Consider the following 16,777-nt stretch of genomic DNA (forward strand, 5'->3'; position numbering starts at 1 on the left):
GTATTATTGAAATTCTGATCTAGTAGAGTGATCACCATATGCACTCACAAACCAAGCATTTGGTTTTTACCATTTAAAGCTCTATTCTTTTCCTATGGTTTTCCCTGTGTTCTTGTTATAAAATGGAATATCCCATATTAAAAGCACCAAGTGATTAACTTACTGTTTTGACAAAGACAGCCAAAAAAGCGGTTTACTAGCTGTTACTATAGAAAACAACAAAAATATTTATTTCTTCTGTTGATGAAAATGGAAATAAAGCACATCTCTAAAATCCCCTCTAGTATTACTATTTAAATATTTGGAGGGATTTAGAATATCAAATGCATTTATTTTAAAGGAATGAAAATAGCTATCAAAATTGGATAGGCTTTCACAACATGACTAACAAAAATGTACAACTGAAATCTCACAAGGTTGTAATTTATCATAACATTAATAAAAAAAAATTGGATAGGCTTTAATTTTTTAAAGCATTTTTAGAATTATTAAGTGCCCAAGGTCTCTTCTCATATTTCTCTTAGTCCTCAGCCTCTAGATATTCAATACCAGAGGAAGAAACTCAAAAACTTTCTAATTTACAGGTTCAAATGATAAAGTGAACCTACTGTAGCCCTTCAAAGTCATAATGTAAACTAGTTTTAAAAATCTTTCATTATAAATGAAAGAACGCTCAACATAAAATGGAGGGGCTAGAGGGGAGAAAGGAGAGGGAGGAAGAGACCAACCTCAGGAAAATCTTTATTTATTACTAAAATTTTTTTCAAGGAAATTTCATATCCTCTTCCTAACAAGTGATCAAACGCCTCCTACTTTAATATCCTCACCTCTAGTCACTTCCATCTTTGCAAAAGACAACCCACAAAGGTACAAAATGTCCTCAGAGATTACCGATTATAGGCAAGTTTCAAATATTTACTTTATAAAAACATCACACAAACAATTCAAAAACCACTTTCAAATCAAATTAGTATTACATAATATTTTACCTGCATCTGTAAGACTGCATCTGTTTGTAACAGAGTAGTTTTTGCTTGGGCATCAAATACAAATGGATATGTGCAGATTGTAACAGGGATATCTGCCAACTGGAAATAAAAAATTAACTTATGAGTACAAACTGGTTTGTGACATATTACTTGTAGGTACTGTCATTTCTTGTAAAGCTGATCATATTCTTGGTTTATTTACTTGTGTGTCATTCAGGAGTCATAAATAAAACACACTGCTTATTTCAAATACAGAATTTTTACTGATAATTAGATGAGGCATACGAATAACCCCAATTCCCAATTTTAGGAGGGAACTGCATACTGAGAATCCATAAAATTATAAATAACAAGTATCTTTTGCTTAACATACGTTACTCTACGTTTCAGTGAATTAGGTTGCAAATTTATGCCAAAATTGGGGGTTCCTATGTTAAATACAGTACCCATGTCTTATATGTTAGGGCTACTACTCTAGCAACTGAGACCAATAATAAGCAATCTGCTTATTCATTCTTTTAATAGATATTTACTGTCTGCCATTAGGGTGCCAACATTATTATGAGCCCAACAATCTGTTCATTCATTTAACATACAAAATAAGCACCACTAGTAGTAGTATTCTCTGTCAATCTTTAAAGTTGGGAGAACTGATCTATTATCACCATTATCAGACATTAGTCACCTTACAGACAATTATTAATCCTAGCAAGTAATGCAGAGATTGATTTCTAAGCATTTAAAAGTGGAGAAAAATACAAAGAGCTAAGAATTACCAGTTACAGATTCTTGAAGTTGGAGGAGGATTTATTCCTACCATCCACCCAATAAGGCAATATTTTTGTGCCAGCCCTGACACAGAGCCCCTGCTATAATGGCTTCCAGAGAAGACTTAACACACCATGAAACAATCTACTTCTTTTTAAGTTAGCTTAGAAAGTTCTTTACATTAAGTCTGAATCTGAATTTCTATACATCACTTGGTTTTGAATTTTAGTCTCTATCTTACCCCTGCAGGGAAGTGTATACAGTTCAAGTATTTCAAGTCCTCATGCTCTCCCTAGGTTGTCTTTTTTCCACGTTAAACATTCCCAGTTTTTCTAGCCATTCTGAAAATAATATGGTTTCCAGCTCTGCTCCACCCTAACTGCCTTCTTTTAAATGTATTTCAACTTGTCTAAGTATCTCTTAACTATGGCTACCAAAAACAAACAAAATAATCCAATAGTGCCCAATCAGTACAGAATACAAGACTATCAACCCTTTGTTCTCAACATATAGACAACATGCTGAGTTATATTAACCATACAGTAAATCATCATTCTTCACTGTTGTTCATATAACAATTTTTACCTCCATCCTGTATTTATGTCACTAACTAGCTACTGATGACAGAAAGTCATTTTACTACTCTGAAACACAAAAAAAACAGAGGTGATTTCTAAAGTCTCCTTTGGCTCCAAAACTCTATGATTTCATAATCCTATGTGCTACTTCTATTCGAGGATGAGGAAGCAAACAATGTTAGGCCTATAATTTAAAGCTAACTCTAAATGGTTCATTGGTTCAAGTGCTGGGAAAAAAGCAAGGCAAAGCAAAACAACAAAACCTAAAGTCTATTACAGAAGTATAAAAGAAGCATCACAACATTCCCAAGTGTTAAAAAGGGGGTTTAGAGTTGTTGATTATGTAAGGCAAAGTGCTAGAACTTTATGTATTAAAATAGTACACTAGACAAAGTGAGGAAGACGATCATATCGAAAGAGTTTATTTAATTTTATGACTATTTCAAGTATCGATTATAAGCTTAAAAACTGAAGATCTTTTACTTCTCTAATATAAAATATTTCTGCCTTATTGGGTAGGCATTGGTAGAATTTTAAAAGTTTGCTTTCTTATACTGTGAGGACAAATTATTAAATTTTATACTGGAAGACTGTAGGAGGATAGGAATTATTTTAAAGTAAGTATTATCGAAAGGCATCATATAGGTATAATGTTAACTAAAACAGAAGTTTTAATTTTCTTCAGAAAATTCCTCTGAAATGTTATATAGGGCAATTTCTATACACTCATTTTTAAAAATAATTACATATATAGCAAAGTTACACAAAAGAGGAACCTCTGGCTCTCCTATCACTTAAGACAAAACGGAGTATATCTTACTCTGAATGTGAGACTTTATTACACCAAACTTACCTCAGTTAATCCATGGTTGACATCCTAAAACAGCAGTGCAGAATGTAACAATAATGAGGAAAGAGCAATGTTAGTGTCCAAATTTAACTATTTCTATTCAAAGTAGCATTTCATATATTTTGCTACAGAATATTGAATTAATGTAGTAGACCAAAATACATCTACAACAAAATTTACCCTTTCCACATGCACCTTATAGATGTACAAATATAAGACCTTTGTTTCAGATATCTTGTGATCATAAAATTATCCTTAAACATAATGAAATTTGGTTTCAGCAACTAAGCACCCCATGTGGAGAATTTAGGTAGAAAAGAGGGAAACTAATCCTAAGCCTAACTTGGTCTTGAACTAATTTTATGGCTCAGTTTTCCCATCTGGAAAATGCAGAAAATATTCCTCAGACTTTATGACTTGGTTAATCTTGACAAAATGTTTGAAAAGTGTTTAGTAGATTAAAATGTTATATGGAAACAAAGTGAGGAAAATAAGCCACAGGTTGTTTTTATTGGGCAGAGAAACAGCGAAACATAAGGTATTTTATATTAAGGTTCTTTAACAGTGAATTAGCTTCAAATAGAAAGCACAGGATAGGGCACAGGGAATGCTAAGTAGAAAGAAGAAATGAAAAGAGAGAGATATTTATGAAGGAAATAATAACAGAAATTATAATGAAAGCTTACCACTTCATTGAACAGAAAAGTACACTTTCTTGTAGAAAACTTCCACATATGCTCAGGGTATAAAGTGCTAGAATCTCCAAAAATATGTTACCAAATTTGCAGATGGTATCTTGTATAGTGAGGAATTAATCTTATCCAAAGAGAGGTCTAGCTTTGCACTCAGCTATTGGGAGGTGACCTATAGGCCTCTGGAATGTCATGCCTCACAGGAGTGTCTTTGCCTGGGGACTCTGGGCCATACAGTTATCAATTCTGCCTCCAGAAGATCTGGAGACTAAAGGTCAGCCACATGGGCAGTATGTGACTGAGCAGCAATAAAAACTCTGGGCACCAACGCTCAGTAAGCTCCCTTGGTTGGCAATACTCTGTACTGCTACACATGGATGCTGGGAAAGTAACTCATCCCTGAGTTAACAGGGAGATGAAAAACAGAAGCTCTGCTTTTGGTACCTTTCCCAGACTCCACTCTAGGTCCTTCTTCCCTTGGCTGATTTTAATCTGTATCCTCTCCCTGTAATAAACTGTAAATGTCAGTATAATAGTTTCCAGTGAATTTTGTGAGGGTTTGTAGCAATTACTGAACTTGAGGGTGGTTTGGGGAAACCCCTCAAACTTGCAATTGGTATCAGAAGTGAGGGCAGTCTTGTGTGGACTGTTCCCTCTAACTTCATCGACAGCTAAATTCTTGGATACCTCGCGGGGAATCACCGGAGGCTTTAGGATATCACCAAAGACTTATGGTTCTCTCACTATACTGTGCTAAACAAAGCCAAAGCAGTATAAGCACAAGCAAAATATGACTCTACAAATCCTATTCTGAGATAGTTTCTTTCAAAAAAATTCAGAGTACCAAGTTATCACTACATAAGTTCCCCTACTGGCAGGGTTAACAAGAAGAATGTACTTAGAAGCTGTTCTGCAGAAGGAGCCTTTTATATTACACTCAGTTTAACTTGAAAGCAATTTAACAAGAACATCTGAAATCCTTTTATAGTATATCTTGTGGGACATTTTTAAAGGGCTATTACTACCAAGAAAGTCTGAAAAAGCAAAGAGACACCTTTCGATATTTTCTGACTACTAATATGGCCTGCTTGATAACTATACTAGATATCAAGGAAGTCTATATCATGGGAGATGGATTTTATTCTTAAGTAAATAATACAACAATATACACAGTACTTTTTACTGCTACATGTAAATAGATAAAGGTGCTATGCATATCATTATGCATTGGGGAAGTCAATAAGATTATGTTAGAATTTACAGTGTGACTAAACCATATGAAAACAGAACATAGGTTTGTGTTGTTGTTGTTTTTGGGGTTTTTCTTGCTAAGGAAGATTTGCCCTGAGGTAACATCTGTGGCCAATCTTCCTCTAGTTATTTTCCTTTTTTTTTTGTATGTGGGTCGCCACCACAGCATGGCTGATGAGTGGTGTTAGTCTGCACTGGGGAATCTGAACCCACAAACCCTGGGCTGCTGAAGTGGAGCACGTGGAGCTTAACCACTACACCACCAGGCTGGCCCCAGAACATAGGTTTGATTGTAGAGACAGAAGTGAGGTGGAAGGAATATGAAAAATGGGACATGTGGAAAACTCGAGAAAAGAAAACAGACTAGTCATGGGCTGCATAACAATGTTTTGGTCAATGATGAACTGGACATATGACGACGGTAAGATTAGTACCGTACAACCTAGGTGTGTAGTTGGCTACACTATCTAGGTTTGTGTGAGTAAATTCTATGATGTTTGTACAACAACGAAATCACCTAACACTTTCTCAGAATGTATCCCTGTCCTTCTGGGGAATTCTACCAAACTTTCAGAGAGGATTTAATACCTATCCTTTTCAAGCTATTCCAAAATCTTAGGGAAGATGGAGCACTTCCTAACACATTCTATGAGGCCAACATCAGGCTGATACCAAAACCTGACAAGGACACCACAAAAAAAGAGAACTACAGGCCAATATCACTGATGAACATAGATGCAAAAATTCTAAACAAAATTTTGGCAACCAGAATTCAGCAATTCATCAAAAGGATCATACATCATGATCAGGTGGGATTCATACCAGGGACACACGGATGGTTCAACATCCGCAAATCAATCAACGTGATATACCACATCAACAAACTGAGGAATAAAAACCACATGATCATCTCAATAGATGCAGAGAAGGCATTTGACAAGATCCAACAGCCGTTTATGATAAAAACTCTAAACAAAATGGGCATAGAAGGAAACTACCTCAACATAATAAAGGCCATATATGACAAACCCATAGCCAACATCATACTCAATGGGCAAAAACTGAACGCCATCCCCCTGAAAACAGGAACAAGACAGGGATGAACTCTAACACCACTCTTATTCAACATACTACTGGAGGTCCTGGCCAGAGCAATCAGGAAAGAAAAAGGAATAAAAGGAATGCAAATAGGGAGGGAAGAAGTGAAACTCTCGCTGTTTGCAGACGACATGATCTTATATATAGAAAACCCCAAAGAATCCATTGGAAAACTCTTAGAAGTAATCAACAACTACAGCAAAGTTGCAGAGTACAAAATCAATTTGCATAAATCAGGAGCATTTCTATACTCCAATAACGAACTAACAGAACAAGAACTCAGGAACACAATACCATTCACAATCGCAACAAAAAGAATAAAATACCTTGGGGTAAATTTAAATAAGGAAGTGAAGGACCTATATAATGAAAATTACAAGGCCTTTCTGAGAGAATTGGATGACGACATAAGGAGATGGAAAGTCATTCCATGTACATGGATTGGAAGAATAAACATTGTTAAAATGTCCGTTCTACCTAAAGCAATCTACAGATTCAACGCCATCCCAATCAGAATCCCAATGACATTCTTTACAGAATTAGAACAAAGAATCCTAAAATTCATATGGGGCAACGAAAGACCCCGAATTTCTAAAGCAATCCTGAGAAAAAAGAACAAAACGGGAGGCATCACAACCCCTGACTTCAAAACATACTACAAAGCTACAGTAATCAAAACAGCATGGTACTGGTACAAAAACAGGTGCACAGATCAATGGAACAGAATTGAAAGCCCAGAAATAAAACCACACATCTATGGACAGCTTATCTTTGACAAAGAAGCTGAGGGCATACGATGGAGAAAAGAAAGTCTTTTCAACAAATGGTGCTGGGAAAACTGGAAAGCCACATGTAAAAGAATGAAAATTGACCATTCTTTTTCACCATTCACCAAAATAAACTCAAAGTGGATCAAAGACCTAAAGGTGAGACCTGAAACCATAAGGCTTCTTAAAGAAAATGTAGGAAGTACACTCTTTGATATCAGTATTAAAAGGATCTTTTTGGACAAAATGCCTTCTCAGGGAAGGGAAACAATAGAAAGAATAAACAAAGGGGACTTCATCAGACTAAAGAGCGTCTTCAAGGCAAATGAAAACAGGATTGAAACAAAAAAACAACCCACTAACCGGGAAAAAATATTTGCAAGTCATATATCTGACAAAGGCTTAATATCCATAATATATAAAGAACTCTCACAACTCAACAACAAAACATCAAACAACCCGATCAAAAAATGGGCTGGCGACATGAACAGACATTTCTCCAAAGAAGATATACAGATGGCCAATAGGCACATGAAAAGATGCTCATCATCGCTGATCATCAGGGAAATGCAAATCAAAACTACACTAAGATATCACCTTACACCCGTTAGAATGACAAAAATATCTAAAACTAATGGTAACAAATGTTGGAGAGGTTGTGGAGAAAAAGGAACCCTCATACACTGCTGGTGGGAATGCAAACTGGTACAGCCACTATGGAAAACAGTATGGAGATTCCTCAAAAAATTAAAAATAGAACTACCATACGATCCAGCCATCCCACTACTGGGTATTTATCCAAAGAGCTTGAAGTCAGCAATCCAAAAAGTCCTATGTACCCCAATGTTCATTGCAGCATTATTTACAATAGCCAAGACATGGAAGCAACCTAAGTGCCCATCAACAGACGAATGGATAAAGAAGATGTGGTACATATATACAATGGAATACTACTCAGCTGCAAAACAGAACAAAATCATTCCATTTGCAATAACATGGATGGATCTTGAGGGAATTATGTTAAGTGAAATAAGCCAGCTAGAGAAGGATAATCTGTGTATGACTCCACTCATATGAGGAATTTAAAAACGTGGACTAAGAACAGTTTAGTGGATACCAGGGGAAAGGTGGGGTGGGGGGTGGGCACAAAGGGTGAAGTGGTGCACCTACAACATGAATGACAAACATTAATGTACAACTGAAATTTCACAAGATTGTAACCTATCATTAACTCAATGAATATAAAAAATAAAAAAAAGAAGAATGTATCCCTGTCATTAACCAACCTATGACTGTATTAGATATCAAGTAAAATGATTTATCTAGGAGTGAGGCATCAAAGAAAAAACCAGATTAAGATCATTATTACAAATTTAAATTTAAGGCTTAAGGATCTTAGACAAAAGGTCAAACATTTAAAAAAAGTAAAGGCTTAGAAAAAGCAAAGATGAACTCTTCTGGGAAATACTGGAGTTGTAAGGTAGCTGTTATGCTAGCTGCAAATCTACCTTAGTCGAAGTAGTATTTCCAAGGGAAATTTAAAAGGAAAACAAAGTGGTGTGGGGGTTGGGGATAGGATACTACAAAACTTGTGAAGTCAATTAAACGTCTATTGCTAAAAGTTCAACGTATCATTTAATGTGTGACCTATTGTTGACGCTATATGTACTCCAGCACTAACTGTTGGCTGTTTTTAGAGTGGGGGCCCTGAAATTGGGTCAAGGCATGCCTAATTTTAGTTACCCAATGTCCTAGAAGCTAGAGTGAGAAAAGCCTGAAGGAATGTTCAAAAGTCAGAATCTCATGGGCTAAAGCAGACTTCATTAAGTTTTAACACCAATAGTTAATGATGGTTCCAGTTGGTTATAGACAAAAAAGATGAAACTCCTTGGCACATTTTAGTTTTAACTAATGACTTATGGCAAAACACTATACCATTGCTGGTGTCATCGTGATTTAAGAGCATAACATGTTATATTCTGAGAAGGGATAAAGAGAGGATACCAAAGTTATTAAAGTAATCCAAATAAATATGAAAGGTCTTGGCAACTTGTCAGAAATAAGAAGATATTTCTAAAACATGAAGGAAATGGAAAATACACAAACATAATTTGCTAATCCAATGCATAAGGAATCAGTCCAAGAGTCTGCAAAACATTAATGTCATTAAAAATGACAAGGGAGCTTTAAAAAGCAAGGATGAACTTTTCTGGGAAATATTAAAGCTGCAAGAGGGAACAAACCTACTTTAACTTCTTCATTTTATTAAATGAAGAAGAAATTCAAACTCAGGAAGTACTGGTGTATCTTCCCAAAGCTGGGTCTCCCCAGCTATTATATCAGTCTATCTTCCTACTTTGCTGATGAACATGTCATGTTGCTAGCTGAGTAATGTCCATAGTTAAAGTAAAAAATTTAACTCCATTGCACAAATACAGTGATGATTTATACACACAGCACAATATTGAATAAATAACACTTACTACTTAAAAATATATATACATAAACTGTAATTTCAAAGACTGTTAGAATTTCTCCAAATTAGTAAATGTCTTTATTAGTACCTACTTATATCTGACATGTCTTACATAAGTATACATGGTTCTTGACATAAATGAACATGCATTTTAAAAAAATGCTTAACTTGAATCTCATAGTAATTCAAACATGCACAGACCCAACACAGATCTTTCTGTATTTTATTCTAAATTATTAAATTTTTACTAGATATATATTGATGATATGTTTATGTAGTAACTAAAAGTATAAGAAAGGGAAGAAAAAAGAGCAAAGAGTTTAGTAGTACTCACTAAGGTATTTTTTATAAACAATTTAAGAGCAAAGTTAAAAGAGCGTAAAGAAATGTACAACTGAGAACAGTACCTAGAAAAAGGAGAAAAATCATCAAAAGCAGAAGATAAAAAGAAAGAGAACCCATGTGCTCTTTTATTTGGCAAGAGATTACTGTTGAGGGAGAAAACCAGATAAAAAGCAAAAGGAATCCAACTAAAAAAAGTAGTTTCATACACCAAGATGAGAGCATTGAAAAACAAACAAAATGGAGAAGCTTATGTAGTAACCAACAGGAGCAGGAGGATCAAGCAAAAACTTCCTGAAACATGTAAAAGAAAAAAGGTAAAAAAGAATGGGATAATGGAAGGGGGTGAAGTGAAAAGTTAGAAGTCTCAGCAGTACAAAAGGATATTACAAAGAAAGCAAAAAATTTCACAGAGTTAGTTTTTAATAGTTAGAGATCAGGAAGTATATACCCAAGGGATTCTTAAAATACTTTCTCGGGCAAAAAAGGAAATGGAAGAAAAAAAAATCTCAACAAATTATGGCATAAAGACAAATATAATAAAGGTAAAATAATTCCCTTGCAGTGTTTAGAAGAAGGTAAAGTTATGTATACATATATAATTAAAATTTACAGACATATATTTCTTATAGTTCTTAGTAATTATGTTCTATCAAAGAATATCTTAAACTTTCACACTGAAGCAATGGAATTATTCCAAGACCATAACTCTTGTTCAATAATGGTATACATACGTATGTGTGTATATTATACATATAAATACATATATATGTATATATGTGTGTATACATATGTATATGTGTATATAATACACATACACACATCTATATCATCACAAAATAGCATGTGAGTACCTTTAGAATATAATTCTTTAAACTTTACTTATAGGATCAACATGATGGTCAACTCAGTATTAAGACCAGGTTAAGACATCATTGAGATTATAAAAGACAAGTATGAATTTTATTAATAAGCCTCAGGAAAAAAAGCCTTTAGAGCTATATGGAAATATGAAAGTGCTTTGAACTCTCTCAAAGAAAGAAGTTCTGTGACGTCAAATGTCACAATATAAATTAATGAAGTATTTAAGGGTTGCACAAACACCTTCAAAGTAAATTGCCAGCCTTCTATTCCTAGAGGTAGATTAAAAGAACCCAAATCATGGGTTCTGGATTCTGGTTTCTAAGATGTGATATTAAACCCATTACGCAAATTACATAAAGAACAAGCTTCTACTGTCACAACCACCTATTCAATATCACTTTGTCTATAAATCAAGAGAAAGGAAAAGCATGTGGTTGAAAGAGTAGGGTAACAGAGGGCAACTCTCAAGTACAGCAACCCTATAACAGATCTGCAGAGAATGACAAGGAAAGAGGAAAAGCCTAGAAATAGGAAGGTGGTTCTGTCCTGCCTCTTACCAGAAAATGATAGCACTGAAACAGCTCCTAAGGAAATTCAGTTTGATATCACCACAGCTGTATACCAAGAGGAGTTTGGATACAGGCATGGCAAACTTAAAAGTAAACATTCAAACCACAGCTTTTCCATGCAGCACAAGATTATTGCTAACTAAAAAATCCTATTAGATTGGCATTTCTCTTAACTCAGAACAAAAGTAGTTTATGACCTACATACTAGATATAAAATTGGATGTCAAAGGATATCTGATCTAATTCACAGTGATCCAGAAGGATATGACTCTGTAGAATAATGTTTCTCGAACTTGGCTTGCAGATCCCTGGGGGATATATTCTTACAAGTCTATGAGTGCTCTGGGAGAATTTTTAATTTTAGTGTTTCTATTTCAATAATTTTAAAAAATTGACTTAAAAAATATAAAATTAGAATAATCCATTTATAATCCCAGTATTACCATGAAACTCCAAGAGTTGCAATGGCTGTGACTATAATCAAACTAGTACCTTTTAAGATCTCTATATCTAGGACTTCATACATAAATGATGTGCTTGATGAGTGAAGGCCAAAGGAGTATCACATCTCATTCTAAAAGCAAATTTTTCATTGTAGTTCAAACAGAGAAAGGTAGCAAGAGAACACTTATCAGACACCTCAGAATAGAGGCTACTGCCAAACTGAAAGCCTATATCAAGGCAGCCAGCAGTAATAACCACCATTTTACCAAGACTTATCTATGTGCCAAGAACTGCCTCAAGCACTCTATATGAATCATATTAATCTTTTCAATAACTATATAAGGTAGGTACTATTATCTCTAATTTACAGAAAAGGTATTAAGTAATTTCCTCAAGGACACAGAGTGAATAAATACCGAGATAGGATTTGAACCCAGCCACTCTTAGATTACACTGCTTCCTTATCATATTTAGGTTGTGGGCTGAGATTCCTGATCATCAGAATATAATCATCCTCCATACTAAATATAACTTGATTTTTAAATTTGTAGTATCATTTATAATTAATTTATAAATTTGTTATGGTTTTAGAGTTCTTGTAAAAGCTAAGCACCAGGAGTTCAGAACTAGTTTAATGTTTGTACGTATTTAAATAAGACAATCATAATTAATCTAAGTGAACACGGCTTCCTAACAAATATTTTTACCTTAAAAGAGGTCCATATCACTCCTATTTCAGAAACGCTGCTCACCTAGGGTATGTGGTATGTCAGGGTTTACAGGCAAAGTCTCGGGATAAACAAAGTTCATTTTCTGAAGCACCCACTTTCCTCAATGGTAAATCATTTAAATCTCTTTTACATTGCAATAAATATTTATGTCCCAAATTTTGCGCTTGCCGAGGGAAAGTTAATAACCTCGAGAAATAGGTTTTTTTCTCCTGCTCTTAGGGGTGGTCTGGAAGAAGAGTTTGAAAAGCTTTGCATAGGTGAGAGATTGAGTTTAAACAGGGAAGGAAAAAGGAAATATTTATTCAAACTTTCCTGAAGTCTAGTATTTTCTTTCTTAAAAAACCGTCATCCTTTGACTCCAGCTACTACTCTACTTTTTTTTTACTCCTTCCTCTTCAATGTGGAACTTCTTGAAAGCATTGCCTAGGGTTGTTCTTCCCTATTCCTCAACTCCAAATTTCTCTTAAGCATATCTTACTCCAGACTGGCATTATCAAGGTTACCAACAACCTTCACAGAATCAAATTCATTGCTCGCTTCTATGGTTTTATCCTATTTCTCAGGAGCATTCAACAGAGTCTCTCTTCACTTTTTAATTTTGGTTTCCACAACTCTCTCCTAGTTTTCCTCCTACCTCACCTGCCACTCCTTCTTAATGTCCTTTGTTGATTTCTCTCCTTTCCTCATCTCATATCCAATCCATTAGCAATTTTGTCCCTTTTACCCCCAAGAGGTATTCCAAGTCCATTTCCATCTTCCATCTATATGACTACCCTCCTAGTCAAACCCATCATTTTCTCTCCCTTAATCTACTAAAACAGTCTTCTGACTAGTCTCCCTCTTTCATTTTTGCTCCGTTCCCCACATAGCTGACAGAGTGATTATTCAAAAATATAAATCACATTTTATTCCCCCACCCCCACCCCGCTTACCAGCCTCCAATGGCTTACCCTAACACTTCAGTTCCTGATCCTAATTTACTAAACCCTCCATGATGAGGCACTTGCCCATTTCTCTGATCCTTTCCCAGAACTCTCCCTACTCCCATATTTTAGCCGTATTGGCCTCTTTCTCTCCTTCAAACATGTCAAGCTTGTTCTCACTTAAGGTCTTTTACTAGATGTTTATTTTTCCTGAAATTCTCTCTGTTCTGATCTTATATGGCTGCTTCTTGTCATTTAGATTACACTTCATGCTTCATCAGACAAGACTTTCCTAATTATCCAATCACAAGAAACCATCCTGTCTTTATTAATTACATTCTCTTCTTTTAATTCTCTATATAGTACATATTACTGGCTAATATTTTTTGCTTTATTTGATTACTATCCATCTTGCCCGCTAGGTTATAAATTCCATGAGAACAGGGTCCTTAACTGTCTGGTTCATCACTATATTTCCAGTATCTAAATAAGTGCCTGTAACAGGAGATTCTCAGTAAGTATCTGTTGAATGAGCAAATGAACAGACCTAAATCTGTAGGATGGCTGTAAACTTGATCTAGTCTCTCAGCGATTTGGGGGGAAAAATCACTAAGTCTCTCCCAATCCAAATCCAAGGACCTAGGAAAGCAAAAGATGTTCTAGAAGGGATCTGATTCCTACTGGTGAGAGTATCCTAAAAACAGCATGCACTAACCACACTGCCATTCAAAGACTACTGTACTTTTTTAGTGCCTACTAGATATATTCCAGACACTATTAAAGGTGCTGGTGAATAAAATGACAAGTGCTTATCCACAAGAAGCTTGCAGTTGGTGCCCAGTAAGCAATGAAAGGCTACTCACCCTCCTACAACTGCTACATACACATTGTTAAATTACTCGTTTCGAGGGTGGAAAAGTTGGCCTCAAGTATATTGTAACGGTTAGCAAATAAGAGTATTAAACCTGACTGTATTATACGTAGCTGCTTACCCATTACTATATTAAAATTTCATGTGCTTAATTCAAGTTTTATAAAACTACGCTATTATTTTAACAAGACATTAAGTATCTAGTTTTTAGAGACTTAGGTACATGAAAAGATGTACACGTGGATGTACATCAAAAATCTGAAATAAAATTAAATACATTAAAGGGGGAAAAAATAAAAAATAGAATCAATGGTCCTGGGGTTCTCTTCTGGTAGTTCTCAGGCACTGATCTCCCAACAGTAATACATTCTTAGAGTCCAGTATCAGGGAATCCAGTATTCTCAACACTAGAGAATTAAGAGGCAAACTCATGGAAAATGAGAGTTAACAATCCATGTCATATTTGCATTTTTCTTTAGAAAAGTATAATCCATCTCTTTGCTTTGGCTTTGGTATAAGAGTGGAATGTTAACCTGTAAATACTGCCTGCTATGTAACTGCTCTTTTGCAATGTGTTTTTATTTCAAAAATAAGCTCTGCAAAAACTTTGGCGTTTCAAAACAAACAACTGTTTCTTTTGTATTAGAACAAATGATACATAAAAATGAAATCATAAAATACAACAGGAAACATACCATTCCATATGCCTGCTGTTGGACCCAGTTGATATAATCATTCCTTATGTCTATCAATTCTTGTACTTCATGTATATAAAATTTATCATACTGTATAATCTGTCCCGATTTCTCATTTACCTACAAAAAATAAATGCGCAATTAACATTAAATTTTAACAGTACCTGTCAGAGACTGAAAAATGTTTAAATAGAAAAAGGATTGAGATTTCTCAGCTAATTTTCTCTTCCTGTAAAAAGTAATTCACTGAGTGCATACTATATGCAAAATGCTAGATAAGTGATATAAGAAACACAAAGGCTTGTAAGATGTGATATCTGCATTAAGTACCTCAAAATCCAGTAAAAAAGAAAAATATTTATGTAACCACCACACAGTATGAGGTATATACCATTGAAGGATATACAGTACATATAAGCTAAAAACTGTAAGGACTTCTGGTTGAAGAATGGGACTTCAATAACAATAAGAATAGCTAATGTTCATTAAGTGTCATCTTGTATGGGCATCTGATTAGAATAAACAAAGAGGTGACAGATGAGTGGGATGTGATAATTAAGAGAGAACAAATTACCACCCTAGAAATTACTTACTAACTATAAAGGGAAAAAAAATCCTTACAGTGGAGAGCACTACCTTAACCAAGTGATCAAATTAATCACTACCAGTACTAGGACAATCAAATATTATGTTCCTGATGACATAATACAACAGTAAGTACAAACATTATCTATGAAGCAAAAAAATGTTTAACCTGAATCTAATCAAGTCCTTTGATCTAAATTCCAGTTAACAGAAAATACAAGGGATAGAGGAACAAGTTAAATATCACCATGAGGAAATCATCAGACAAATATCCTGATTGTAGGACTTTTACAAGAAGACAAGAAGAAGGCCAGAACTCTCCAAAAAGTCAAGGTAATAGGAGAAAAATGTGGGCATGGTTGTAAATTAAAAGAGACTAGAGGAGTTCTGGTACTGAATATGGCAGAGTACCTTGTATCAGACTAAAACACCTGACAATAACAATGATAAACTCTGGATAATATACAAAAAAACCAACTATTTAAAAACACTGGGGGGCTGGCCCTGTGGCCGAATGGTTAAGTTCACACAGTCCGCTTCAGCAGCCCAGGGTTTCAACAGTTCGGATCCTGGGTGCTGACATAGCCTCACTCATTAGGCCATGTTGAGGCGGTGTCCCACATGCCACAACTAGAAGAACCCACAAGTGAAATATACAACCATGTACTGGCGGGATTTGGGGAGAAAAAGCAGAAAAAAAAAACTGGCAACAGTTGTTAGCTCAGATGCCAATCTTTCAAGAAAACAAAAACACTGGAAACCAACCAAAACAGGAATGACACATTCTTTGAAAGAAGGAAAGCACGTGTGAGATCCACATTTTTTCCCACAGGAGTACTTCCAAATACGCATGAGGGGCAAGGGATAGAGCTCAAGCAGAAAGCAGCAGTTTCACCAAACAGAGGAGTAACAGGTCAGAGATTGAGGCTGCCAACATGGCAGACAGTGAGAATAAAAATCCCAGAAAGGAATCCAGAGGGTGAAGCCCCAAAATCCACACGCAAATTCCCCCATATCATTGGCTAACTCTTAAACCACGAGCGCACAGGTGAGACTTGGGGGGAACAAAACCCCAGCAGAAAGCAACAACTGAGAAGTTACTCTTAAAAAGCAGACTTTAAGACAAGCATTGCTATAGGAAAATAGGCACATTTCATAATGATAAAAGGATTAATTTATCAAGAATTCATAACAACCCCAAATAACAGCACTTCAAAATACATGAAGGAAAAATTGACAGAAGCACCATCATAGTTGGAAATTTTGACACCCATGTCCTGCTGA

General features: G+C 35.3%; 1 protein-coding gene across 17 annotated transcripts in view; it reads right to left on the reverse strand.

Moving 5' to 3' along the window:
* Positions 1–16,777, reverse strand: part of HERC4 (HECT and RLD domain containing E3 ubiquitin protein ligase 4) — a 140,992-nt gene that overhangs the window by 28,017 nt on the left and 96,198 nt on the right. For 9 of the 17 annotated variants that reach the window (XR_011422836.1, XR_011422830.1, XR_011422831.1 and 6 more), the window contains 2 exons: positions 14,909–15,028; positions 990–1,088 (listed from right to left, as the gene is read on the reverse strand). Coding sequence is in view for 8 of the 17 variants with exons in the window: in XM_001503581.5 (XP_001503631.1) it covers positions 990–1,088; positions 14,909–15,028 (219 nt within the window). In the remaining 9 variants the exon portion in view is untranslated. Of the gene's footprint in view, positions 1–989; positions 1,089–3,188; positions 3,213–14,908; positions 15,029–16,777 lie in introns of all 17 variants that reach the window. The other 8 variants (XR_011422837.1, XR_011422828.1, XR_011422822.1 and 5 more) reach the window with 1 other exon arrangement.

This window comes from Equus caballus, chromosome 1, assembly GCF_041296265.1.
Source record: "Equus caballus isolate H_3958 breed thoroughbred chromosome 1, TB-T2T, whole genome shotgun sequence".
Taxonomy (NCBI): domain Eukaryota; kingdom Metazoa; phylum Chordata; class Mammalia; order Perissodactyla; family Equidae; genus Equus; species Equus caballus.